The 27,925-nt window shown below is 43.3% G+C and overlaps 2 protein-coding genes and 1 non-coding gene across 4 annotated transcripts; 2 read left to right on the top strand and 1 right to left on the bottom strand.

The window, feature by feature from the left end:
* The first annotated feature begins 407 nt into the window (after positions 1-407).
* On the top strand, positions 408-3,357 carry LOC311360562 (profilin-2-like). Of its 2 annotated transcripts, none has more exons than XM_084480658.1 (3): positions 408-812; positions 1,808-2,000; positions 2,680-3,009. In XM_084480658.1, exons 1-3 carry the CDS (start codon positions 684-686, stop codon positions 2,775-2,777), a joined length of 420 nt encoding a protein of 139 aa, XP_084336784.1. In that variant the 5' UTR covers positions 408-683; the 3' UTR covers positions 2,778-3,009. The 2 variants fall into 2 exon arrangements, with proteins under 2 accessions (XP_084336784.1, XP_084336783.1); XM_084480657.1 differs by lacking the exon at positions 2,680-3,009 and adding an exon at positions 3,027-3,357 and having other exon boundaries at positions 491-812.
* A 17,413-nt stretch (positions 3,358-20,770) lies between these two features.
* LOC311361461 (U2 spliceosomal RNA) lies at positions 20,771-20,961 on the bottom strand. Its single transcript, XR_014638634.1, has one exon. It is a non-coding gene; the product is annotated as a U2 spliceosomal RNA (small nuclear RNA).
* A 2,295-nt stretch (positions 20,962-23,256) lies between these two features.
* Positions 23,257-27,506, top strand: LOC311360738 (uncharacterized protein; the record flags this gene model as incomplete). Its single annotated transcript, XM_084480830.1, has 14 exons — positions 23,257-23,512; positions 23,656-23,835; positions 24,239-24,360; positions 24,457-24,622; positions 25,412-25,533; positions 25,618-25,797; positions 26,134-26,220; positions 26,326-26,412; positions 26,518-26,604; positions 26,710-26,796; positions 26,902-26,988; positions 27,094-27,180; positions 27,286-27,361; positions 27,478-27,506. The coding sequence occupies 14 exons, from the start codon at positions 23,257-23,259 to the stop codon at positions 27,504-27,506; spliced, it is 1,653 nt and encodes a 550-aa protein (XP_084336956.1).
* Positions 27,507-27,925: the final 419 nt, after the last annotated feature.

Below are 27,925 nucleotides of genomic sequence, written 5' to 3'. Positions count from 1 at the left end.
ACTGTCCAGTCTCCTATAGGCCTACTCAATTGGTACAGTTAGTACAACATTTTACAGAGGATTAATAAGCCAGTAAATTGCGGGCTGTAATCTAAAGCGTTAACGCCTCCTCTGATATACTGGATCAGCCAGAGAAATTGCACTGGTTGGAGTTGGTCCCCCACATTATTCAATATGTGGGTTGTACAAAATGTAGAATAATGAAAGGTGATATTAAATATATATAATGTCAGAACTCTGATTCAAATGTATCCACATTAATTGGAATACGTTTTCGAAGAATAAATCACTGCCTTCACAAATTGATCAATTTAATTGTACACGCAATTGCTGCCATGAATAAATTTGGTACTCAATCGACCAGTCCGCCGCCCTCGCTGTAGGTGGTTCTCTGGCCTCCCACTGAAGGGCGCGCGGTGCATACCGCCGCTCTCCTTTCTCCATAAAGCGCCAGAGCTCATTGTGCGGAGGGATCTGATCCGGACTACAGAGCGCATTGTGCGGAGGGATCTGATCGGACTACACCCATTGGCTTTCTTTGCTGCCCGTTGATGTTTGTTAGCGTCGCAGTGTGGGTTCAATAGGAAACACTAAATTCCTCTGTAGGCCAATTGATAACGCCTCTATCATCGAACCGTATTTTTAAGATACCGGCGGTTTTATATTTCACCAGTTTGTTAAATATGTCTTGGCAAAGCTACGTTGATAACCTGATGGAAGACGGCGACTGTCAGGACGCCGCCATTGTTGGGTACACAGACGCCAAGTATGTTTGGGCAGCACATGCCGGTAGCACCTTTACCAATATAACGGTAAGAGACACTGGGGAGATGGTATCTGATTCTGCTGGGGCATTTCATTGTGATTTTGTGTTCTGGGTGTCACCCCCCCCCCACACACACACACACACACACACACACACACACACACGTTAACTCTGTCTGAGCACCGTGATACCGCTGGCTCTAGCAGCTAGCTAACACTGCTGTGCATGCTAGTTAGCTGTGGCCCGATACTCCCGGAACCCATCCCATCCTCCACCCCATGCCGGGTCAGGACACAGTGCCACACCGCTGACACGAACCATCGTCCACATGTAGTGGATAGAACTGTCAATAGCCGTCATGTGTCAGACTATTTTACTAATCGGCTGTATTGTGTGTGTGTGTGTGTGTGTGTGTGTGTGTGTGTGTGTGTGTGTGTGTGTGTGTGTGTGTGTGTGTGTGTGTGTTGCTCTGGGAGCAGCGCTGTGATTAGCTGCTACCAGCCGGCTAGTGCTGTTAAGGAACCACCTGAAGTGTGCGTGTCTGCGGTGCATTTATAAAGCACATGTTCAAAAAATGAATGCCTGTAACTATTGTAGATGAGGTTTGAGACTGGGTCCAGAGACTGTCCTTCCGCTATGAATAACGGTGCAGACGAACGGTTGCAAGTTGGGATCCTTGCATATACATCTGGCTGGCGTTTAATATGGGGCGTCCGTGGTTAAAAACATGTTATCGTAATCCATGTTTGGTTAAAAAACCAACAAACATGACCGTTGTTTTGCCACAATTTCGTTTTTATCAATGTTTCATCGGTTGGCCAAAGCTTTCTATAGCTTTTTTTTGTTGCTAGTATTCTAACGAAGAACCTCCCTGGATTGAAATGCATTCACATGCTATAATGGTGTCATTGACGTAGAAGCAATGGTGCATAACTAGTCACTTTCTACCTATGCAATTGCAGATTTACATTCTTATTTAATCCACAGTACCAATGTCCTTCTCATTATTATTATTTTTTTATTGTCCTAAACCCTCGGCAGGTTCAAGAAATTGACGTCCTGGTTGGAAAGGACAGGGAGAGCTTCTTCACCAATGGCCTCACTCTGGGCGCCAAGAAATGCTCCGTCATCAGAGACAGCCTGAACTCCGAAAGTGACTGGACAATGGACATCAGGACAAAGAGCACGGGTGGGGAGCCAACATTCAACATCTCCGTAGGGAAGGCTGGAAAAGGTAAACCTTATTTATATTGTTTCTTTTGGTTGTAGAACTCACACGCAAGTTTTAAACAGATGTTTGAAAACATCACATGGGACTTGAGGAAACGCTCACATGAAAAAAAAGATTGGCAAAGTCAGCGTCAGGTCGTATCATATGATGAAGCTGCGAGTTTCTGAAGTGCACCAATTGTATACCATTAGTTTAGATGAACACAAGAATCCGTCTTTGTCTTATCTTTGTTATTACATTCACTGATTAATTTCAGTGGCTACTTACCCTTTCACTCTGCTGTCCTCTCTGTCCCATTCAGGCATCTAAACTTTTCCTGGTTACAATAACATGCATGTGAATTGTGAACCCTAGCCTGATGAAAAAAAACCCACAAAAGTTCCAACTCCATGCAGATTAACACTTGTATTCCTACTATAACAAGGACTGCAGCTTCCTTCATATTTCAGATAAAATGTATTGATTTGTTTATTTTGCACCTAGCCATCTTTCATTAATCAAGCATCCTCAAAGTTCTAAATGTTTTCCTGTTTTTAAACTTCCTTTAGTTTTAGGAGATAAACGTTAACATTATTTAATCAGTAAAGGCCTTCCTTCTAATACTCATTTCTTCTCTTGACTGCATTTTCTGTACCACTCACTTCTCTAAACTTTCCCTTTTTTCCTATCTTTTCTCTTTCAGTCTTGGTACTTGTAATGGGCAAAGAAGGTGTCCATGGAGGCGTATTGAATAAGAAGGCATACACGATGGCAAAATACTTGAGAGATTCAGGGTTTTAATGTTGCAAGCTCACTAATAGATCAAATTTGAGGGATAAAAAAGAGAAAATTAAAATATTGCTGTTAAGAATTCTTTGCAAGCAATCAAATGTCTTGGCATCTTTTTAATAGCAATGAAGAGTGGTGGTAAGATCCTGTGTCACCATTTAGTTTTTCCCACTGCCCTTCACTAAAGGAGGGGGAAGGGGGGGGGGTGCTCTTCAATTCTGTTAATTTCTCTTTTTTTTTTTTCCCCCACGTGTTCTCCAGCGTTGGTTATATTGATGGGGAAGGATGGGGTCCATGGCGGCAAGCTCAACAAGAAGGCATTTCAGATGGCTCAGTACCTGAGGGGTAGTGCATATTAAGCAACTCCTCCCATCTATCATCCTCATAGCATCCACCCATTGTGTTGACACTACTTCTGGAATTAGAAAAGCCAATAATCATATCTTACCATGGTTCCCTTTTACATCCCCTTCATCCTACCTTAAAAACAATAGACATTACAAATTGTTTGACACTACCACAATGGCATGTTTATAAAAATTGTCTAAATGTATACTTACAAAAGGTGTAATAAAAAAAAATCTTGACTGAATTTGGACTCCTTGTATTAGCGGCCATTAGCAGATGGTTCAGTGAATCTCAGTGGGGGTAGTTATTTGCTTATGCTTTATGTCTCGAGTATCACCAGGTTCACCTCACCAATATTTTTAGGGTGTAAAGTTGCATGCTTACCCCTCTAATGAACACGGTACTTGGACACTCGGCCCTTTCCAGCATAGGAGACTAGATGACAGGCGTCTTATCTGGCACTTATTTCAATGTTCCTAAAGACACTTAGAAATGTTGGGAGAAAAAAAGGTCTAGTTCTAATACCCTTCCAAGCACTCATTTCTGCTTTTTCTCCCATTACATTATTTTGCTGTTAGTGGATGTGGTCCTAAGAGTGATAGTAATGGGGATGTCTGATTGTAAAACGTGAGTTCAACATGACTGAGGCTGACGTCATCGATGAGTCACCCCGTCCTAGTCCATGGACATTCCACCTTTGACCAGTTCAGACCTATGTCGTGTGTCCATGGTTTTGCATTACAGCATTTATTCATCTTTTTCTATGTAACCCCCATTACCACCCTTCCATTGATGCCGTTGGACCAATTGTCAGTTGAATAGGGTTGTTTGTAAGACATGACGTATCTTCAGCCCATGGATGATTGTAGGGTGTATTTGTTTGACTTTAAATCATTGTGATAGTACTTCAGATGACTTGAATTGTCTTTAACTCTAGAGCAGTTTTACACATAGTTAATTTCCTGCTAACTTGTCATTAAACATGAAAATGCAGTCTTAATTTTACAAAGGTATGAATGCATTTTGACTTGTCGAACCAAGCTTTGGAGAGGGGCTCCAAAAACCCTCCCCAAAACTTGAAATGACTTGCCGTGTTTAGTCTTCAAGTGTATCTGTCATGGCACGGTACAAGTATACTGAAAATAAGATGCTGTGTACACTCAATTTATGAAAAGTCGTGTTGGTTGGAATAACATTTGTAAGTTGTCTTGTGAAATCTTTCTGAGAATAACCATGTGTTCTGTGCCATAAAATAGATCTGATCTGTTGCTACTGTGAGCTCTAGTTTTTAATGGCGGCCCCATTGAGATGACCCTTCTGATGGCAATTTCCTCTTATGGGATATTGTGGCATCAGTAATACCCAGTTTTGTGACATATGTACAGAATAAAAAATAAAAAAAATGCATAAAAAGCTGTTTCTCTTCAATATTTGAAATTCACTATGACACAAATTTGGCATTTTCCAAAGTGGAAAATGTCATGTATTCATGAGATATCCTTGCTTTACAGACAGATCAAATAAAAATGATTCCAACCAGAGTTCTTGGTGCGTCTCTTCTGTGGGATCAGTGCAATGTATTTTTCAGGGCTGGGCAATGATTCAAAGTTGTAATCGCGTGAGTTCCTGTGATTAATCGCAATTAATCACATCGTTATACGCAAAATCCAGTAATTCAAAAGTGTAAAGTGTATAGTGCACTTTTATTGTAAATGTACTGCCATGTGAACGAAAGTGCCATAACATTTGTGAATGATTTGCTGGTGTCAACTGAGTATTGCTTTTAGGTGGTATTTCAGACTGGAAGTACTCCGGTGATAAGAAAATCCAACTTTGCAGTGGTTACAAATAACTTTGACTCTGACTGTTTCCTCTTTCCTGTGAGTGCCGCAGCAGTAGGCAACATACTAGGCCCTAGAGATGCGCGGATGAGCTGTAATGTCATACGCATTCGCTGCTTAATATCAATAATCCACCCACCATCCACCCGAAGCAATGTTTTTTTTCAACAATTGATACCTGCACCTGCCCATCATTTAGGATGACCAGACGTCCCGGTTTTGTAGGGACAGTCCCGATTTTGAGGCCCCGTCCACACGGGCGAAAACAATCTGTTTTCCTTTCATGCGATTCGGGAATACCTCCGTAAAGACAGACTCGTTGTGAAAACGCATCGAGCTGTAGAAACGCTGTAGTACATATTCAAGGCCACTTCATGGCGCTGGTTCTCCACAAAAAAAAAGTGGAGTGCATCAAACCTGCGTGCATCAAGCCCATGCACACTGTATACAGTAGCCCCGGAAAGTTGTTGGGAGGGGGGGGGGCGGCGTGCGCGCAATCGCGGTCTGACGGAATTGTTGACGGGGGGGCGTGACCGCAGTCTGACGGAATTGTTTGCTCATGCCGCCCCCCCCCTGTAATGCCGCATGGCCCATAGCTAAAACCGCCACTGACTGTATATAAACATACAGTCGAGGAGGAGAAAGCAGTTGTTAAACCTTTTAGATTGAGCAGAAATAACGAATCCTAACACGAAACCACATAGGTCAGTTTTTATCTGAATCCACCCTGGGACCTGATTTCAGTTTTCGGGCACCGGATCCACCAGATCCGTCTGGACGGTCAGCTCAAACGCACAAGACTTAAGGGCCCTTTATGGTCCCACGTTCACGCAACGCAAGGACCACGCAGACGCTCGACGTAGTCGTGAACGTTTATGGTTCTGCGTCGGGTTTACGTGTCGCCATGCATGTCCGTGGTAAATAGAGAACAAATAGTTGTTCTTTGTCTGTGCATGCTATTACTTTACAATTGGTCTACCACTAGAAGTTGTGATTATGGTATGTATGGATTCTCGCAACTTGAAAGCTGAATACGACTCAATCAATGTGCAACAAAAACAGAAGATAGGCTGCTAGTTGGTCGTCGTTGTCCATTCTGGTCATTACATCCGAAGTCTATGGTGACCGAATACAAAATGTCTCCACTTTTTACCGATTACTAGCGAGTAAAAAGCGACGGGGCCTGAGTTGCGTGTCCCGAGTCCCGACAAAAACCTGTCGGGACGCTAAAATGTCCCAGTTTCTACCAACCATTATGAAATGTCCCCTGTTGTCAGCGATTACATAGCCAAGGTGGTCTTATTATAGCCCGATCATTAACTAAAAACCACATAGAAAGAAAAAGCATCCAGCATATTATTTCAACAATGTGTAAGGGCATACACAACAAGGATGGTCGCACAGTGCAATGCTGACGTAAACCAGCGGACGAGTGCTGGGCGGAATTCATCCAAGTATTACTTTTTATCACGCAATCCACCCGCCCCGCGGATTATCCGTGTGTCCACGGATGTGACCGCCAACCTCACATCTCTACTAGGCTCACTCAAGATGGACTTTTACAAAATAAAAGCCAGTGAGCAACAGACTTTTACAAATAAATATTAAAAACTGCGGTAATGTGAGATAAAATAATTGTCTGCGATAATTAATTAGTTAATGCATTAACTTGCCGAGCCCTTTTTTCTGCATGCACTTTATAATTCTCACAACCAACTAAAATACGTCCATGAGCATTGTTCTTACCTTAACACACTGAACCCTTGGTGGACTGAGATACGTATGCAGGTATATTACTGGAGCAAAACAACAAGCACCTGTGACAGGGGAATTTGTAGTTGCAGAAAATAAAATAGAAAGTGTATTATCCAATGGGAGTGGTGACACTCCCATTGGATAATACTTTCTATTTTATTTTTTTTATTGGACTCTGTTGTACACTTTTTGCGGCCTACTTCCGGGGCATGCAGCCTCACTTAGTTCCAAAAGTCCATTCTACTACGGTTTTGGACATCATTCATCTCCATTGCTGGCCGTCAACTAACTTCTGAGGTAAGTTGATTAAATAGCTACCTCTTTTGTCAACTGTCTATATTTTATCAGAGGCCCTTTATGATGCATATACTCTTTATTTGTATGTGCACAGCGTAATTATACATATATTTTTTATCTTGGTAGACAGATTTTCATTGCCTGCTAGTGTTGGGAAAAATCAGTCTGTCTAGCTACTTGACCAGAGAAAATGAGACGGAGAGGTGATAAATGCTATCAGCACGAGGGCCTCGGACTTATTGAGTAAAATGGTAAAAGTGATACAGGTACATAAAGCGTGAGAGATCGAATATTTCTAAGTCCCTATCAGCGCTGAGGTCGTCTGGAGCTTCGCCTCCTTGGAAGTTCTGCTTCAGAAGAGTGTGAGATGATCTGTGTGGTATGGTCTTATGCTGTGTTTTTCCTCCTAACGAGGTGTGTGTGCTTAGGGTAGGTGTTTGTGTGTGTCTCTGAGCGCACATCTTGACCTTGTGTCTCTGCTTACCGATACAATTTATGAGTGCTCAGTGTTCCTCCTGATCAGGTGCGAGGGGTTCCCAAGGAGTATCTTGGGAGTTATGGGTGCTATGTTATCAGTAGACTGGCACCAGTGGTTCGCGAATGTGTGGTGCATTGTCTGAGTTCCGACTGGCCTTCGGTTCGGGCCTGAATCTGGAGGATGGCCAGTTACTCCTGCGTGGGTTTAGACAAAGATTAACGGCGTGTTGTATGTGTGGTATGTGGTGTGTTTACTCGTGCCCTCCTGCCCCTGGTTCGGGCCTCGACCTGGAGGGTGGTCGGTTGAGGCCTAGTGGTGTGATGTATACGTTTCAGGTGGTGTGTTTCTTATCATGTGTCGTGCTCTACGGGTTGTTTTGCCCACTCGTGTCCTCCTGCCTCCGGTTCGGGCCTTGACCTGGAGGGTGGTCGGTTACTCATGTGTTGGCTCAGATAAGGGTTAGCGGTGTGATGTGCGTGCCTTGTGCGGTGTGTTTCTATCATGTGTCGTGCTCATTGGATTGTTTTGCCCATCACTAGTAAGTTTGATTTCACCAGCTGTGAAGGTAACGCTACACCAACAATTACGAAGTTTGGCAACTTTTATTTAGTTATTGATGTTGGATCACTAGGGTCATTAAGGTTGATTAAGGACAGGTTTTATTTAGGTTTTATCTGCTGAACCTGACTTGTGCTATAACTAGTAGAAATAAGGTTGCGTTTGATTAATTATACCCTTGAAAGAGCTGTTGGATTACATGTATGAAAACAAATTATTCCACACAAGAAATATAAGCCATAATGAGCTTTAAAATGTTTATTACACAGACAGTAGTGTGACTTATTTCCACTCTGCTGCAGGTGGTGGCTGCTACCTGCTGCTGCTGCTGCTGCTGCTGCTGGCGGTTGCTGTTGCTGGTGGCTTGAGCTGGCTGGTGCTGGCAAACACTGGTGGTGCTGGTGCTGTAGGCGATAGCTGCTTGAGCTGGCTGGTGCTGGCGAAGGATGGTGGGGACTGCTGCTGGTGATGGCTGGTGGTGGTGGGGACTGGTGCTGGAGATGGCTAGTGGTGGTGGGGACTGGTGCTGGCGATGGCTAGTGGTGGTGGGAACTGGTGCTGGCGATGGCTAGTGGTGGTGGGAACTGGTGCTGGCGATGGCTAGTGGTGGTGGGGACTCGTGCTGGAGATGGCTAGTGGTGGTGGGAACTGGTGCTGGCGATGGCTAGTGGTGGTGGGAACTGGTGCTGGAGATGGCTAGTGGTGGTGGGGACTGGTGCTGGAGATGGCTAGTGGTGGTGGGGATGGTGTGCCGGGAATGGAGAGGCCAAATACATCCATGGCAACCAGTTAGGTGTTTGGCAGTGGCCTAGATGTTATGACCTTAGGTGAGGAAGTCTGCTGTGTTGAAATTGCTTAAATCTTACTCTTGCTGCCAAGGTACCCCTTATTACTGTTGTTTACCTTCAGCACGTTCATTGAATCCTTAACCTCAGCCTGATGTATGTGAAGGATTTTTTTTGTTTTATTAATCACTTATAATATTCCTCCCTGTTGCTCAATTAGTTCTTGTTTTTCAAGTTAGATACACACGCACACCTGTTCACACATTTGTTGTTCTTGTTCCACACATGACTAACTTTGTTTTATTTATTGACACTCCCTGGCTCTACTTTGTTGTTTTTGTTCACACTTACAGTATGTTTGCTTTGTTGTTCTTATTCATACTTGTTCCCACTTGTTATCTTTTCCACAAACCTCAGCCTGATATGTGTGGAGAGGATTCTTTTCCTAAACGCTCTAAAACATCTCATACACTTCCCCCAAAACACACCACAGTGCTGCTGCCACACCACAGTGTGTGGTAGTGGTGGCTCATTCGCGAACGAATCAGTTCGAATGAACGACTCTTTAAAACGAACAAACCGACCTGAGTCTGACCGACTCGGCATTCGCAAACGTGCATTCGCGATTCGTTTGAACGAGAACAAGGGAGGAGCCGAGTCTGACCGACTCAGTGACTGAGAATCATGATTCACCGCTACCGGAAATGCGAACGAATGAACAAACAAATGAACAACTCTTCTTGGCGAACTGACCGACGCGAACTGATTCATTCAAATGAATCATGAAATCCACCACTAGTGTGTGGCTCCAGGGCTGCAGCTGGATGCTATTGAAAACTCCTGGCTCCAGCTTTACATGCTGCAAGCTTTACATCCTCCTTTCCTCCAAAAGTGGGCAGGGTCCGGACTTATGGTGTGTTCCAAATGCCTCGTACATCACCCACGCGAGTTGCTCTTGTGACGTAATTTCTTGGCTGGTAGCACTTAAAGCATTCCAGTTTGTCTTTGTGATCGCATCATGTCATTGGCTAGTCATTGTTATTGTTAGCTACATTAGCCTCTTTAGCAAACCAGCTTGAAAACAAACAAACACAACTTTGCATAAACTGGTGACCGGAATAAAGAAGCAATGTAATCAAGTGTGTAAGAGCATTTAAAATGACCAACGTGGTACAAATACAAAGAAAATAAATCCTTTACGGGAGCAGCCATTTTTGTTATGGAGCCGTACGGTCAGCCTCACTGAACTCGCTCTACTCTCAGAATTCCAAGTTGGACCGACCAAAAGGGGGCGTTCCTCCGTGAAATGCCACGAGAAAGTTGGGAGATGTCCCCACTTGCAACTTGTGTGGCTGGTGTACGAGGCGTCTGGAACACACCATTAGCTGCGATTAGCCGTACCTATCTCTCAGATTGGTCGACAGAATTGTCACTTACTTGCAACGGGGATAATAACAAACAAACACAGTACCCGAGATATTTCTGAACAACGGCAAAAGCTTAATTTATTGAAGAAAATGTCGCATAAAAGTTTGCCGTCCTTCTTGTACGTTCTTTTTCATTGGATTTATTAGCAGGCTACACTGTCGGGCTGCTATAAGGTCACCATGCTTACGTAGCTGCCGCGGCTATCGCCATCAGAAGGGGTGCACACGTGTTTGGTACGCACCCCGCTCATAGCCCCACACGTGACATCTGATCTTACCCACCCAGTTTCACAAAGGAGATTCCATTATCAATACATGGCTCTGGTATTACCGATACATGTGTATCCGTAAAAATGCTTGAGGGGCTTGTAGAAATGTGCTTCTCTCCCACGAACAACAAATTATTCTCAAATTCTTCATTGCAGATGCATAAATTATTTTCTACAAATCACAAATTTAAAAATGTATACGTTAGATACGTATACATTTTTGCTACATTGAATATGGTGCAAAACACATTCACGCACCTGTGTGCTTATTGAGGTCTGAGTTAAAATATACATAACTTGCACATTCTGGTCAACTTAACGGACCCGTCGTTCTTCCCAGAGCTCCTGTTGGCCACCGTTGCATTCCGTCTCGATAGCTTCGGCCTGTCCTGGCTGCTGCGGTTCGAATTTGCGGTTTTTATTGCTCTAATTTTCTGGTCCGTGTTCTGACGACTATAATACGAGTAATGAATATTCAACCCAGTCTCACACCAAAATGGTGTCTAACTACGTTGGTCCACAGTGGAAAAGTAGTAGTTTTACAATTAGGGCTCTAAAGATGTGACATGCCTCTGTTTGTTTGGCCTATTCTTTTCTACAGGCCTGTGTCCACGTACCGTGAAAAGTTTCTGGCTGCAAAAACAAGGCTGGAGATGGCTGACACATTCTCAGTGGAAAATGCTATATTTTGATATAAGATTCGGCATTCAAAAGGGTTTTGGTAAAAATTGTACTCCTTAGTTGTACTCCTTAGTTTCATAATATTCGTTCAATGAACATATATGCCGTTTCTCTTCTTTCAGGCCTTGCCAGAAATTGGTTGGAATAAAACGTTTCCTATCGTTACTTTGTGGTTGATTTGGACTGTTATCGCTGACAACCAAACATTCATGATTATCTGTGGAAAATGCAATATCCTTTTTTTTCTAACCGTTCTAGTTATAAATGTCATAATCTTCATTGAGTGATTGTATAGTTAGGCAAACTGCTTGTGGCGTTTTCATGCCTTTTTGGGGGGTATTGACTATAATCCTAGTCTACATTCAGATATAACCAAAATGACATTTTATTAGACATGTTTTTCAATATAACCATATGTGCTTGTTTATTATTACATTTTTTGCTACATTCCCGCATTCTGTATTTGAACATGAACATGCTATAAGAACACAATATTCTGAACAACACCCAAACCCCCAAACATATTGATTCTAGGTTCCTGTGATAGGAGCGGGACGCTGTGATGAAGAACGTTATTGTACACAATGTAAGCACTGTTCACGTTGCAAACAAGTTCATGAGTTCTGTGTGAAGTGTAATTTAGACAAACCTAGGTAAGGATTTATCACCTTAATAGTGCACTTCAGTCATTGACTAATTGAAAGATAAATGATTTAGCCGGCTATTAATCCAACCAATAGCTCTGCTCCAACCCACAGCAGACTCTTTGACATAATGACGTTAAGTGTTGCAGCTGAGTTACCGTAAACTAGGTTCCGCTGGCTAGGAAATATACACCTATTATAAGATGCCTTTTGAAGGAAACCCATAATTAATAGTTTGGTTGTAATTAATAAGTTAGTTTTGTAATCAACCTGACTCGTTTTTGTTTTTTTAATCACTGTCTGGGGGCTAGTTAGGTCACTCCAGGAGCTGCGCACAGAAAGATTTGGTAGTGATACAGCCAATAGCATATTTTTTAAAGCAAAACACCAAGCCCATTGATTTAAGGAGGCAGGTTTATTATCATGTGTGAGCGGTCATTCCTCATCTGAGTGACTGAGTGAAATGTTCATTGCAAGCCTCCTTTTTATGTATAGGGTACTCCTACTGCCCACAAACACCCCGCCCTCTGCTTCTCCTGGCGCTTAACCCAGCGGCTCGCTTTTGAGCTTAAGTTCTTCCCAGAACTAAACCCTACCCATCTAACATGCATCAGGCCTCTTTCATAACGACAAAAAATGATCAGGGAAATGCACATTAACTTTTATTCATCTCATAAGGGCCGTGGTGCCGGCTCCTTTTGATCCCAGACTTGAAAAACGTATCCGGAGGCCAGCTGGGTCTACACGCCTTAAGGCACAAATTTCCATCTCCATCCCACCAGAAATGGGAAACTGCCTGCTGTTTCATGCCCATTAACTCTACTGTTGGAGGTCATGCCCCTTTTCCCACCATTTCGAGATAGCTAGAGATGCCAAAAATGCATACAGACATAAGTTCTAGCGCTTACATAAAAGTTTCCAAATTCCAAAATTTTTTACTAGGTTTCCCAGAAGTGTGATAGGAAGATAGGAATGTCCTACTGCCCTGAGACTTCAAAATCTTCTTCTAGGGCCCGAGTGGGGCAGGGAGGGGGCGTCTGTGGTTCAGGGTAAGGGTGTGCCTTTTTACATAACGATCCCAAGATGCCCCTGGTTGAAGGTCTAATGGCCAAGTTTCTAAATCTTGCCTGCAAATTTAGATACATTTCTATCAACCGCTTGTGTTTCCAATGCGTTTCAATGGAGCATTTGATGATGCTGTGTGAGCCTTTACTGCCGGGCTAGAGCCCCCCCAATTTATAACTTTCATAAGTCATTCTAAGCTCCCATTAATGGTGTGTTTTTTACATCTCCATTTGACCTCTCAGGGAGGCATCTAATCTTGTAAGTCCGTTAGGCCCTCTTTCATTTAAAATAGACCCCATGTCTTTAGCTCATTCCCAATCCCAAGTGTACTAGATACTAGACTAGATCACACCAATTCCATCGATTTTGGTTGGGCAAGGGCCTCCAAACATTTTAGAAGAGTTGAATGCCCTCATTCATATAAAATTGGTCAATATGGGTATAACAGGCCCCACCCTATAATTTGCGACCATAATGGCGGGCCTGGCTGCCACCCGTGGGCCGCAGTAGCTTGGCCTTGGACACACACACACACACACACACACACACACACACACACACACACACACACACACACACACACACACACACACACACACACACACACACACACACACACCATTTAACAGATTACTAGACTTCTCCGTCGTCTCACATGCTCAATGTGAGTGATAATTGAGATAATTCAGGTAGATTCCATATTCCATTAGAAATTAAGCAATAATTAATTTGTTTCTCTATTTCTTATTCCTATAAATATGCAGCTTGCCAGGATAATTTCACTCAATAACAGAAATCGTCAATACAGACTGAGCATGAAGATTAACCTCTCTCACATGAGGGGGTCATTGACTCGGCACACAGGGAAGCGCTGTTCTGTCTGGTGCACCTTAGTATATGTGCCTATTTCCTAGCCAGCGGAACCTAGTATACGACAAAAACAAGACAATGTACGTTAGCTGTCAGCCGTACTGCGTTATAGGAATTAGTACACAATGGTTTGTTATAAAAGCAAGCAATTCATTCATCTTTAAATTAGTAAATGACTGGTTTTGCTCTATTAAGGTCAATCAGATCAATTCTAATCTGAGTTTGTGTAAATTAACCATCACATAGAACTGGTAACATAAGCAACGTGAACGGTGCTTACATTGTATACATGGACCTCAGCACCCCGTTCCTATCACAGAAACTTTTTTGGCAGTGAACCAACGTAGTTATACTACATTTTGGTTTGAGACTGGGTTGGAATATCGTATTTTGAAAATCTGCCACTTGAATTGTTGTGACCGAACCCCTCCAGAAACAACACCATCCGGCCTGATGTTTAAGGAATGTTTTCTGATATCACCGACTATTATACTTTTGTTTATTACTCAATGCACACTTGTCAGCTACGTTATTAATCCATTTTTCTTAGGTCAGTAATGCTGATTAGTAATGTAGCAAGCGCACATATTTGTACAATAAAAAGGTCTAATGGCGGGTGAGACCTGAGTTGTGACTGAGGTCCAGCAGGAGTACATTGATGGGGCTCCGCTCGCAGCTTCACCTTAGCCCATAAGGCGAAGCCTGGACGGCGTAGCCTACATGAAATAGAATGATAGTTATGTTATTATAACTCTAGTTCTATGATTGTTGGCGTAGCCGTCTAGTTTCCCACTTGCTGTTCCCTCCAATTGCTGAAAGAATAGCGTGGAGGACTTGCGAACTTGCAAACTTTCATTGTGTGCAAGCACGCGCACGGGACAAGCCCATAAGTCGAAGCCTAGACGGCTACGCCTACAATCCTAGAACTAGAGTTAAAATAACAGAACTATCGTTCTCTTGTGGAGAGACCGGAGCTCGTAAGGGAAAGACCTCCAGGTACCACTCCTAGGATGTATAGGCCTTGAAGAGGGGAACGAGACGCCGTCAAGGAACACCGGAGGTCTACGGACTCACCTGTCTCAGAGGCAGGACCAGCGTTGTGGGGGACACGACCGGAGGTTCTGAGACGCCTTTATGACTTTAACGGACCAAAACGTGTGCTGATTGGGGGGAGGCGGGCCACTCGCTTTTTGAACAGCTCTGTTCCCGAAAGTAAATTTCCCATTAATTATCTCTGCTGACTTTTCCTAAAATAGTTATATAAAGAGTTTTAAGCCTGGAACCAAGCCAATTGTTCGTCAAGGTCGTGACTTAAAAACATTTGATTCGGAGCAAAATAGAATTTGGAAAACTAAAGAAAAGGCAAAGGTACAAGCCGTGATGCCACTAACGCGCTACCTAGTAAGCTTTATTCTAATCTGACTGCTTTTTTTCAGTAACGAGTAGTCTAACGCGTTACTATTTCCAAACCAGTAATCAGATTAAAGTTACTTATCCAAGTCACTGTGCGTTACTATTTTTGTCATTTTCCTTAGTAAAAATATATATTTGCTTTCTTCTTGCGTCTCGGGGTGACGTAGGCCTACGCAACAAATCACGTTTCCGCCTGAGGACGTCGACTCACGTGTAGCAGGCTGTAGGCCTACCTACCGCCACACAAACGTCATCAACAACGGAGGGAGGAGAGAGATGCGCGTTTTCCAGCTGGAAATACAGGCACTATTTTGAGTTTGTGTCAGCTAAAGATGGCAATATTAAGGTTAGTTGGCGTCTCGGCGCGGTAACCCTGGCACGTCAACTCCAGCAGCCCGTAATCCCGTACAACCCCCCGCACCCCCCGTCAACAACTCCGCCCGCGGACCCTGTTATAATGTAATGTCCTCAATTAATGTAATGCAATTGGCCCGCCGGTTTATCGCCTTCCAGCGTTAACGCGTTGACGCACGTCTCGGCGCGGTACTGGCGCGTCAACTCCGGCATATCGCAATCCCACTACTCCCCCCAAACACAGCTGAATGCCATTAGATGCCTATTGCGTCAGGAGATACATGGTTGACGTTACTGTTTAAAATGCACTTCCATAAAGTGAGTATTGGCAAAACCGGTTGTCATTTTTATTTTGAGGCAGCAGGGGGTGCTGTCGGCAGCTGCTGAATGTAACTAATAAACAACTTGTAATCTAACTTAGTTACTTTAAAAACCAAGTAATCAGTAAAGTAACTAAGTTAGATTAGAGTAGCTAGTTTAGAGGAGTAGTCAGTAAACAGTAATCAGATTACTTTTTCAAGGTAACTGTGGCAACACTGGGTACACGACAGTGTACATTATTTTTGTGAAGGAACTACTCACCCAATAAACCATTGCAGACTTTTTCGCAATGGTTACAACCCAGTAGTTTAGCGCGTTTCTTGCATCTTATAACCTCTGTCATTATTATATTGTTAATACAAGTTGTGTGATGTATTGTGTGTGTGTGTGTGTGTGTGTGTGTGTGTGTGTGTGTGTGTGTGTGTGTGTGTGTGTGTGTGTGTGTGTGTGTGTGTGTGTGTGTGTGTGTGTGTGTGTGTGTGTGTGTGTGTAGTGTTTCATATAATGTATAGCATTGTCATCGACATGGTACGTTCCTTTGTTGCAGTCTGCAGTATGTTATATAGACTCATTACATGCAAAGTGAGATATTTCAAGCCTTAATTTGTTATCATTTTGATGATTATGGCTTACAGCTTATGAAAACCCCAAATTCAAAGTCTCAAAATTGTAATATTGTGACAAAGTTCAATATTGTTTGCTCAAAGTTTCACACTCTAATCAGTGAATTAATCCAAAACACCTGCAAAGGGTTCCTGAGCCTTTAAATGGTCTCTCAGTCTGGTTCAGTAGAATTGACACTCATGGGGAAGACTGCTGACCAGACAGTTGTGCAGAAAACCATCATTGACACAAGGAGGGAAAGCCTCAAAGGGTAATTAATAGAAAGTCAAGTGGAAGGGAAAAGTGTGGAAGAAAAAGGTGCACAAGCAGCAGGGATGACCGCAGCCTGGAGAGGATTGGCAGGAAAAGGCCACTCAAAAGTGTGGGGGAGCTTCACAAGGAGTTGACTGAGGCTGGAGTCACTGCAGAAAAAAAGAACTGGTCTGTTGCTCAGTGGCCCAACGTTCTCTTTTCTGATGAGAGCCAATGTTGCAACTCATTTGGAAACCAAGTTCCTGGAGTCTGGAGGAAGAATGGAGACACACAATCTAAGATGCTTGAAGTCCAGTGTGAAGTTTCCAGTCTGTGTTGATTTGGGGAGCCACTTCATGCTTCCTTCAGCAGACAAGCTTTATGGAGTTGCTGAGTTCATTTTCCAGCAGGACTTGGCACCTGCCCACACTGCCAAAAGTACCAAAACCTGATTCAATGACCATGGGATTACTGTGCTTGATTGGCCAACAAACTCGCCTGACCTGAACCCCATAGAGAATCTATAGACCTCTGAAGAATAGGTCCCGCCTCCGAGGCTCCCGGTTCCCTCAGTCAAATGTCTATGGGAAATAACACAGGGTTTTTGAATGATCGTACATAACAAACTCTGTAGGTGGCGAAGAAGTAAAAGCTGCATCACGTTTTGAACTACACACTTTTTTCATCTAGTTTCCACTGGGGTTTTGGATTGTTGGTGCCGTTAAAGTAGTAAATGATTATTAATGCTAACCGGGAGCTAGTTCTGGTCTGAACAGACTTCATACGTCATACTTGTTAGGGAGGAGGGAGTTAGATGTCCTTGCTCGCAACCAGTCACAACCTAACGTGATGGTCATTTCACGCGTGATTTCAGTGGTCTATAAAACATATTCGCTGGCGAGGTTCAGCCTCTTTTCTCCACGACTTGACTTTTTGGTTCAACCGTGATAAGAGTTTGTTGGCTGTTATTCAGATTTAGATCGATTTGATCGATTTCACACATGAACGAGCAGCGTTGGCGCCAACTCCGTAGGCAGGCTCTGGTGCCACTGAACTCCATTTCGGTGAAGACAAACTATGAAACATTGCCGTTGCTATGTAACCTTGACTGGGAGAGTCATGACGTCCTAAGTCTGCGCAGATCTGGGTTAACATAATGCTTCTTCATAATGGTTAACTACTTTAACGGCACAGACAATCCAAAACCCCAGTGGAAACTAGATAGAAAAGTGTGTAGTTCAAAACGTGACGCAGCTTTTACTTCTTCGCCACCTACAGAGTTTGTTATGTACGATCATTCATAAACCCCATGTTATTTCCCATAGACATTTGACCGAGGGAACCAGGAGCCTCGGAGGCGGGACTTATTCTTCAGAGGTCTATGGGGCATTGCCAAAAGAAAGATGAGAGACATGAGACAATGCAGAAGAGCTGAAGGCTGCTATTGAAGCATCTTGGTTTGTCAGCAGCTAGACCAATGGAGCAGGTGTGGGCTTGGTTAGTACTTGGATGGGAGACCAACTGGGAAACACTGAGTTGCTGCTGGAAGTGGTGTCGGTTGGTGGCCAGTAGGTGGCCTTCTTCCCTCTGGCCAAAACATCAATCCCCATGCCCCAGTGCAGTGACGGGGACACTGTGCTGTGGAAGGTGCCGTCCTTCGGAGGAGACGTAAAACCGAGGTCCTGACTCACTAATAAAAGATCCCAGGGCACTTATCACAAAGAGTAGGGGATCCCCCCGGTGTCCTGGCTAAAACTGCCCAAGCAGGCTCATTCAATCTAGCCCCCTAATCATCCCCCTGTATAATTGGCTGATTCATTAATTCCCTCACTCTCCACCTCAAGCTGGTGTGTGGTGAGAGTTCTGGCACCGATTGGCTGCCGTGCATCACCCAAGCGGGTGCTACACGTTGGTGGTGGTTAGTGAGGTCCCCTTCACTGTAAAGCACTTTGGGTGACTTGAAAAGCGCTATATAAATGTAAAGTTAATTTCATTCCATACCACATCAGCAGTGCCACAAGCTGATAGCATCCATGCCACGCCTCATTGAGGCAGTAATTCATGCAAAAGGGGCCCAAACCAAGTACTGAGTACATATGCATGATTATACTTTTCAGAGGGCTGACATTTTCTGTATTTAAAATCCTTTTTTATCGATTTCATGTAACATTCTAATTTTCTGAGATTTGAATTTGGGGTTTTCATAAGCTGTAAGCCATAATCATCAGAATTATAACAAATAAATCTGAAATCTTGAAATATCTGACTTTGCATTTAATGAGTCTATATAATATATTAGTTTCACCTTTTAAGTTGAATTACTGAAATAAATGAATTTTTGCACGATATTCATTTTTTTTGGAGTTCCACCTCTATCTATCAGTTATTATACATATATTGTACATAACATGGGGCCATATCACCCATTTCTGCCATATAATTCCTTTTCATTTGTTATGTTTTCTTTCAGGAGATCGCTGAGACCACTGCCACCACAGAGCCCTCCCCTCCACCTCAGGCCCCTCTTCTGCATTGGTAGCCCTTAGCCCCCCAACCCCCAGAAAGAAAGAAAGATGAACCATCCACTGGTGGTTTAAAACGGACCGTATTTTGGGCCCCTTTGAAAAAGTTAGTGATTGTGTGTGTGTGATTGTTAATGCCTTTTTTGTAACGTGCAATATTAGTTCCATTATATCACTGGTTCTTGTTTGTATCATATTTATTTTTTACATTTATGGCACACTACCTCAAGTTCTATGTTTATTCTGGTTTTATATATCATCTTTTGGTAAAATGTTCGATGGAAAATAAAGTGCAATGTTGCAGTTTCTAAAAGATTGTGAGCATGAATACGATTCTTATCTAAGTTCAATACAGTTACATTCAAACTAAACAGTAAAATTCCAGAGAGAAAGATTTATTCTGAAATTAAAGTGTTGTGGAAAAAAGCGTTTACACTTTCCGGAGACAAGCAATAAGCAAGAAAAATCACGACAGCCGAGGACGGTATTGTGAAACTCGAAACAACTGGCAACAAACTCGTCGCGTCTATTTCAGTAAACGACTACTAATGACGTAACTGGGTCTCGAAGGGTTGTCCCATTTCGTAGGGGAAGAATTTCCCTTGGCCCTCTGCTTTGAGGGAAACTGAAAAGCAAGGGGTAGGGCCAAGGGGTAAATTGGGATTGGGCCTAAATTGCAACCAGAAAAAATTATTTCAAAATATAATACCAAAAATATATAGGCCTATTTATGCTACACAAATTAGTAGGACCCCCCGAAACAATCCACGGACCCCCGGTTCAAGACTGCTCTTTCAGAAATACAAGAAATAATTATTTCATGAGTTTTACAGGTAATTAGTAAGTAACCAGTGTGTTAAAGGCGACACATCACCAGTGGCAGGGACGGACTGGCCATCGGGCATACCGCAGGGTTGCCAACTCTCACGCATCTGGCGTGACACTCACGCTTTCAGCATCAATCTCACGCTCTCACGCACACGCAAGAGATATCACGCCAAATAGCCCATCTTTTTCCGTCCATTCACTGATATGATAATATACAGGAAACATGCTCGTTAGATCTATCTATCCATCCATCTATTCGGACCTACTGCATTGACTGCAGTGCAGGCTGGTCTACAACGTCCTTCGCGCACCTTTCTCTGTCGCCTGTCGGCTAATTTCAGTGTTGGCCATGCTATTCTTTAATTCCAGGTGTCTTCAACAATACAAAGATGAACCAATGGCAAACACGCTCCGTGAACTGAACACAGAAGCATCTTAAATCAATAAGGTTCAACACTATTGTCTAAATAAACTAAGCATAGAATAAGTAACTTTACATCAACTCGCAGCATCTTCTTTCGGTAACGTATCTCACCGGTTTCAATTTAAAAGAAATGGCAACACTATCTGGACCAAACAAGTCAGAAGACAGAAAGTATACTAAAGGCTAGAATGCGAATCCTTTAACAAAGCCAATAAACAGCAGAAAGACGTGAACTATTTCACACGGACATACATTGTTATTGACAGTGAGAGGGGGTGCACCGTTCCTGGAGGTACTGCAATACCAGGTCGATGCGTGGAGTGGACGGAGCAAGCCCCTTTTCCATCTCCCAGTTCCAAAAATCAATTTAATATATGGTCCCCGGGTAGGGGACGTATCAGATATTAAACTGATAAGAACAGATACTACACTTGATCTTAGCCAAAAGGCCGAGAAGCGATACTCGAACAAGGTCCGAGGTTTGAGCCTAGTTCTCCTACATGTCGTTATCAATGACGGTGCTACGAGATTTATAAACGCGATTTATTTACATTAACAAATATCAACGAACAGCAACATGTCCGTAGATTTGACAGATAATATGAATGCTGTTTTCATAGAAAAAACGACATAACCCACCACGAAATAATGAAATGTTACTTCTGGTCACATGGTATGCCATACCCCCAATTGGAATCGAGAGATAACGTTTCACACATAAAGTTGTATTTACGGTACAATCAACGTGAACTTTGGGTGTATTTTCAATTAATTTACAACGAAAAAGTGTATACATGTAAATTGTATAAAGACAACGGTTGACAGGCAAATATAAACCGACATTACGAGTTTTGCAGTCGGTCTTGCCCATCTGTGGCTATTCGAGGTAACTGCACCATCTGCAGGAAGAAGAAAAAAGTCTTGGTTAAGGTCTGAGAGCGCAAATAAATGCCTCAAACTAGTGCTGTCATTTTAAAATAACGTTACGTTTGTTTTATTAGGTGCCAAGCACAAAGTGCGAGGCAACCTATTGTAATCGTTAGTGTTTTTTTTATTCCGACACGTTTGACTTACACAGCCTACACCGATCGCACGCTTTTTATGAAACTTACTAGACCTGTAGAGGTTGACCCAAGATTAACAGACAGCAAATATTACACTGATTGGCCCAAAGGTGGCGCTATACCAACTGCCCAAAAATGATAACTTTGCACATTACAAGCATATCTCGTAACCGGTTTGACCTACACTCATGAAACTTTATTCACACATTCATATCCTCATGCTGAACAAATATGCCTCAAGAACCTATGACTTCCGGTTCCCAGATTTTCCGCCATTTAGAATTTAGTTTAAAACAGTAAATTGCCTATAAGGATCCCAGGTTTTTTTACTTTGACAAAAATCCTTTAGCCCATATCATCTATGGACCATTATCTTCAATCTGACATAAAGATTAGTCTGTAGGCCTACAATAAAGTTTAAAGCACCCATGAGCCATTGACTTCTAAAAGGGGCGTGGTTCAAAACGCAAAAATAGTTAAATGCTCATATCAACATCAAGTTGGACTCCTATGATGTAGACTCCAAAACAAAAGTTGTTCGGAATCAAATTATGAACAAGTTAAAGTCGACATATTTTCAAATAGCGCGTGCCATAGAAATGGGCGTGGCCTGTCACTAAAATCGCCACAGTTCATAGACGCATGTTTTATTTAAGCGGGACCGACTTAGTGGCCGTTGGGGCCCAAAGTTCCAACTGCTCAAGTAAAATGAAGTTGATTGGCAAAACAACGCTCAAGATGAAACTGTCCAAATTTGATCTAAATCGGCCTAAAGGTGGCGCTATAGCAACAGTCCAAAAATGCAAAAATCGTCATCACCATTTTGTGGTAATTTTCACATTTTCGCCTTGTATTTTAATGAACTCCTCCTAGGGAATTTATCGGATCCGCTTCAAAATTGGTCAGTAGGACAGTCAAAAACTCTTCCAGTCTCTCTCCCTCCATCCTTCCATGTCTCCTGTCTCTCTGCCTCCGTGTGGACTGTGGACCTTGTTGGAATTCAACTAGAAATTGTTAGTTTGGTGTTACTTAGCCTATATTTTATTTATATCACAAGTGCCTTTCGAGCTAAGCACGGAAAGAAAAAGTCAATATAGGCATCCGTTTACTGAATCTTTTGGCTTCTATAGGCTATATTTTAATTAGGATATAGTATTTTAATTCTGTTTTAACATTAATTATATGTTGTTACTTTTCAATATCAGTCATTAGGCTAAATAAAGTCACGTTTGGCAATGAGCGGGGTCCAAGTAGGCTAACCTATTCTCGCAATATAGACCCTAAAGGTTTTCTCATGGTTTGACAGCCCTCCTCAAAACAAATTAAAGGTCATGACACACTGTTACCTTCTGTTAAATTCCTTCTTTCTGGGTCTGACTGGGAATCAATTCTGAGATCTTGGTTAAAGATCTCAGAATTCCCCCCCCCCCCAAATCTGGTCACCCTAATTTATCAGATCAGACTCCTGTCCCCACTCAAACCAAACCCCCACCCCTGCCGCCGCCTTCGCCAAAATTTCACTCTGAAACTTGAGAGCCCTGCAACGATGAAAACTCTGGCTGGTCTTTTAAATGGAGCATCAGTCCCACCTGTGTGAGATCAATGATTATTAGTCCTAACGCAGCGCACCTTAACCACAAATCAGTGGAAGTTGACATTGTGCGGCACGCTGTTTGTTGTGCACTTTATTCAATGGCGTGGAGAAGCTTTGTGATATGTGTAGGAATGTTATTGCTTGCCATTACTCGTTGCCACTACGTGGCTCTTCCAAAAGTATCCTCTCCAAACCCTTCCGTAATTTGGGAGTTCAACTCTAGAGGCAATTCGACCCAAACTAAACCGAAAGATGCGCATAGTCCCCGGGGAAGACTTATTATTGGACGGCATCCGCGCGAAAATGCAACGCTGGGAGAACCTCTTGTTGATGCAGACTATCAGTCTGATATGGGTACGTAACGTTCAATGGACCACTAACAATTCAAAACACGATTTTGTCAGTTTTACAGTTCGACGTATCGTGACTTTTCTGACCGGTTTAGATCTAATGCTGTTGATTGTAGAGCTGAGACAGTCTTGTTTGTATGCCTGCAGGTTGGGATGAGGCGAAGGCATACTTCAGAGCGCAGGGAGATGGGGCTGCAAACTCCGGCAGTGTGGAGGTTCAGAAACTGATGCAAACGGAGCCTAATGTTGAATGCACAGGTGACTCGATGAAGCTGAATGTTAAAGGTTCGTTTTCTACCCCTGGATCTCTATTCGTCATAGACAGAGGTAAGCATTTTGGATTTTCATTCATTGTAGGCCTAAACAACGAATGTGAAATTGTTGTCAAAGATATCTTGTAACAAATTTACTGATCCTGCTGCAAGTGTTTCTGAAATGGGCCGAGGGGATGCCTAGCTGAGGCTCGTTACTTGGAATGAAGTTATGCAAAAAATGCATCTTAATATTTAGCCTACATTGTAAAATAGACCTGTATCAACAAGAAGCAATCACTGCACATTTCATTCAGAAAGTGGGAAACATCTTAAGTGTAGTGTGTAATACCGTGATTCCCTGGTGGGAATGGCTGTTACAATTTGCTATGTCATTAAGTAATCGGGTGTATTTTATGATTTACATAGGCCTATTCAAAATGTATTCTTTGTATATCTGACACCAACATTTCATACAGGAAGCAGTCTGGCTCCTCTTCCCCTGTCAGAGCTGCCGTCAAGCTGTGGATATACCTTGAAAACGACACAAAGAGATTTGGTCTTGGATGCACCTTATGATGGATGTTTCGTCTCTCTTGAGGTTTGATTTGCAGGCCTGGTTATGTCAATTTCACCAATTGTAGTTTCACCATTTTTTTTTTTAACTTGAATGCAATTTCCATTTATCTACCAACAGGAAGAGGGCTATGTTCTTTCACTACATTGGTGGGGTATACCTGTGAGAATGTCTTGCCCTGTCAGGACACAGTCTCCTAATAATCCTCCTAGGGTAACCTGCAACACTGCAGGAATGGTTGTGAATACCGACTGGGCTTCTCCAGTCCATAAGATCCAAGTTAATTGTATGTATTTCTCCATGGAATGTTGGGTTTAAAGGTGCAATGTGTTGGATTAAGTGATATCTATTGCAATCCCTTGCACCCTTCCCACCTCTCCCTTTCACTGGACTAGGATAAGCTACAGTGACCTGTAAATTGCCATTTGGTACTTCTAAAGTGATGTCATTGTCTATCTTAGCATTGTGTAGCCAAGTGAGGCCCAGTCCCATTTCTCTCCCCTTAACAAGAACACTTGCTTTGAGTGCCCTTAGCTGCAAGTTATCTACCAAGCTGGCTAGCGTTCAAGGGTTGATTTTTATTTTTTTAAAGGAAAACCGCACCCCCCCCCTTGCTCCCTTAAGTATTGGGACACCCTACCTCTTCATGGGAATGCACAAAACCTAGGGTAAGGGCTCAAATCTAGGGGAAGGGAGAGAATTCGGACAGGGCCTATGTCTGTACAAATATAGGGCCTAGCTAAGCTGGTGACTATGATTGTTAATTGAAAACGTGTCCTATTTAAATCAGTTTGTCCGTTCTGGGCTACTGTAGAAACATGGACTTTAAACATGTGGGCTGGTTGGAAGTGGACCCGCTCCCCATGTAGATATAAAGGGCTCATTCTAAGTTAAAGAAATGTAACAATTACTGTCCTGGGATTCTAAACTAATTAAAACCTTTATGAATATTCTAATTCTGCCATGTCTGTTCCGCTAGAGGCCACTCAGTTGTACACATTGCACCTTTCAAGTTGACCGACCTTTAGCTGACATGATTTGTAAAAGCTCTAAGGATTTGGCTTTTTGTTTTCAGTGAATGGTCTGTGGAAACCTCTGATGGAGGTCTTGCTAAGATGTGGGTTTGGCTTTGAATTTGCTTCTAATCCTGGTGGTGCAGCCATCTCTATTCGCTATGCCCCCTGTTTGGCAGTGAAGGTATAGTTCCACACCTTGTTCTTTTTTAAGTTGGATTCCTCTTATCTTACAACATTGTTGAACACTGCAATATTTGTGTTGCAGGATGGGATGTTCACTCTAGGCCTAGCTGGGGATGGTGCAGTTAAAGTTTCTTGTCCAAGCATACAAATTGTTGATGGCCCAAGCAAAGCTCTTCTTCCCACTGTGGCTCCCTTGAAACACCCAAACATTCATCAACCACCTAAAGCCCAAGTAACAGTGCCTCTTCCACCAAAAAGCCCTGCACACCCAGACAACAAACACCAGGCTTATCCATTTCCTTACCATTTCTGGCCACCACATCCATCTGCTTTTCAAACTCCAGATCAATTTCCACTTCATCAGACTCCATTATATCATCCATCTCTTCCTGTTGGTCCTTCACAGAAGCCTGCTTCACCAACTTTAAAGACTGAAGAGCAAGAACCTGTGACCCATCCCAAGCCACCTAAAACTCATGACACAAAAACACCTGTAGGTCCAGAGGGACAAAACGCATGGCCTTATCCATTTCCTATCTATTTCTGGCCACCACAGCTCTCCCAAGATCCTGATCTACTAACACCTGGTGTTCCACAGAAACCTGCATCACCAACTTCAAAGACTGAAGGGGAAGAACCAGTGACTCATCTCAAGCCACCTAAAATCCATGACAGTAAAACGCCTGTAGGTCCAGAGGGACAAAACGCATGGCCTTATCCATTTCCTAACTATTTCTGGCCACCACAGCTCTCCCAAGGTCCTGATCTACTAACACCTGGTGTTCCACAGAAACCTGCATCACCAACGTCAAAGACTGAAGGTGAAGAACCAGTGACTCATCCCAAGCCACCTAAAATCCATGACAGTAAAACGCCTGTAGGTCCAGAGGGACAAAACGCATGGCCTTATCCATTTCCTAACTATTTCTGGCCACCACAGCTCTCCCAAGGTCCTGATCTACTAAGACCTGGTGTTCCACAGAAACCTGCGTCACCAGCTTCAAAGACTGAATGGGAAGAACCAGTGACTCCCCCCACGCCACCTAAAATCCATGACAGTAAAACGCCTGTAGGTCCAGAGGGACAAAATGCATGGCCTTATCCATTTCCTAACTATTTCTGGCCACCACAGCTCTCCCAAGGTCCTGATCTACTAACACCTGGTGTTCCACAGAAACCTGCATCACCAACGTCAAAGACTGAAGGGGAAGAACCAGTGACTCATCCCAAGCCACCTAAAATCCATGACAGTAAAACGCCTGTAGGTCCAGAGGGACAAAATGCATGGCCTTATCCATTTCCTAACTATTTCTGGCCACCACAGCTCTCCCAAGGTCCTGATCTACTAAGACCTGGTGTTCCACAGAAACCTGCGTCACCAGCTTCAAAGACTGAATGGGAAGAACCAGTGACTCCCCCCACGCCACCTAAAATCCATGACAGTAAAACGCCTGTAGGTCCAGAGGGACAAAATGCATGGCCTTATCCATTTCCTAACTATTTCTGGCCACCACAGCTCTCCCAAGGTCCTGATCTACTAACACCTGGTGTTCCACAGAAACCTGCGTCACCAGCTTCAAAGACTGAATGGGAAGAACCAGTGACTCATCCCAAGCCACCTAAAATCCATGACAGTAAAACGCCTGTAGGTCCAGTGGGACAAAACGCATGGCCTTATCCATTTCCTAACTATTTCTGCCCACCACAGCTCTCCCAAGGTCCTGATCTACTAACACCTGGTGTTCCACAGAAACCTGCGTCACCAGCTTCAAAGACTGAATGGGAAGAAGCAGTGACTCATCCCAAGCCACCTAAAATCCATGACAGTAAAACGCCTGTAGGTCCAGTGGGACAAAACGCATGGCCTTATCCATTTCCTAACTATTTCTGCCCACCACAGCTCTCCCAAGGTCCTGATCTACTAACACCTGGTGTTCCACAGAAACCTGCATCACCAACTTCAAAGACTGAAGGGGAAGAACCAGTGAATCATCCCAAGCCACCTAAAATCCATGACAGTAAAACGCCTGTAGGTCCAGAGGGACAAAACGCATGGCCTTATCCATTTCCTAACTATTTCTGCCCACCACAGCTCTCCCAAGGTCCTTATCTACTAACACCTGGTGTTCCACAGAAACCTGCATCACCAACTTCAAAGACTGAAGGGGAAGAACCAGTGAATCATCCCAAGCCACCTAAAATCCATGACAGTAAAACACCTGTAGGTCCAGAGGGACAAAACGCATGGCCTTATCCATTTCCTAACTATTTCTGGCCACCACAGCTCTCCCAAGGTCCTGATCTACTAACACCTGGTGTTCCACAGAAACCTGCATCACCAACTTCAAAGACTGAAGGGCAAGAACCTGTGACTCCCCCCACGCCACCTA

This window comes from Micromesistius poutassou (assembly GCF_964030765.1).
Source record: "Micromesistius poutassou genome assembly, chromosome: 16".
Taxonomy (NCBI): Eukaryota; Metazoa; Chordata; class Actinopteri; order Gadiformes; family Gadidae; genus Micromesistius; species Micromesistius poutassou.
Note: the sequence above shows the minus strand (reverse complement) of the source record. Positions and strands in the feature narration are given on the sequence as shown.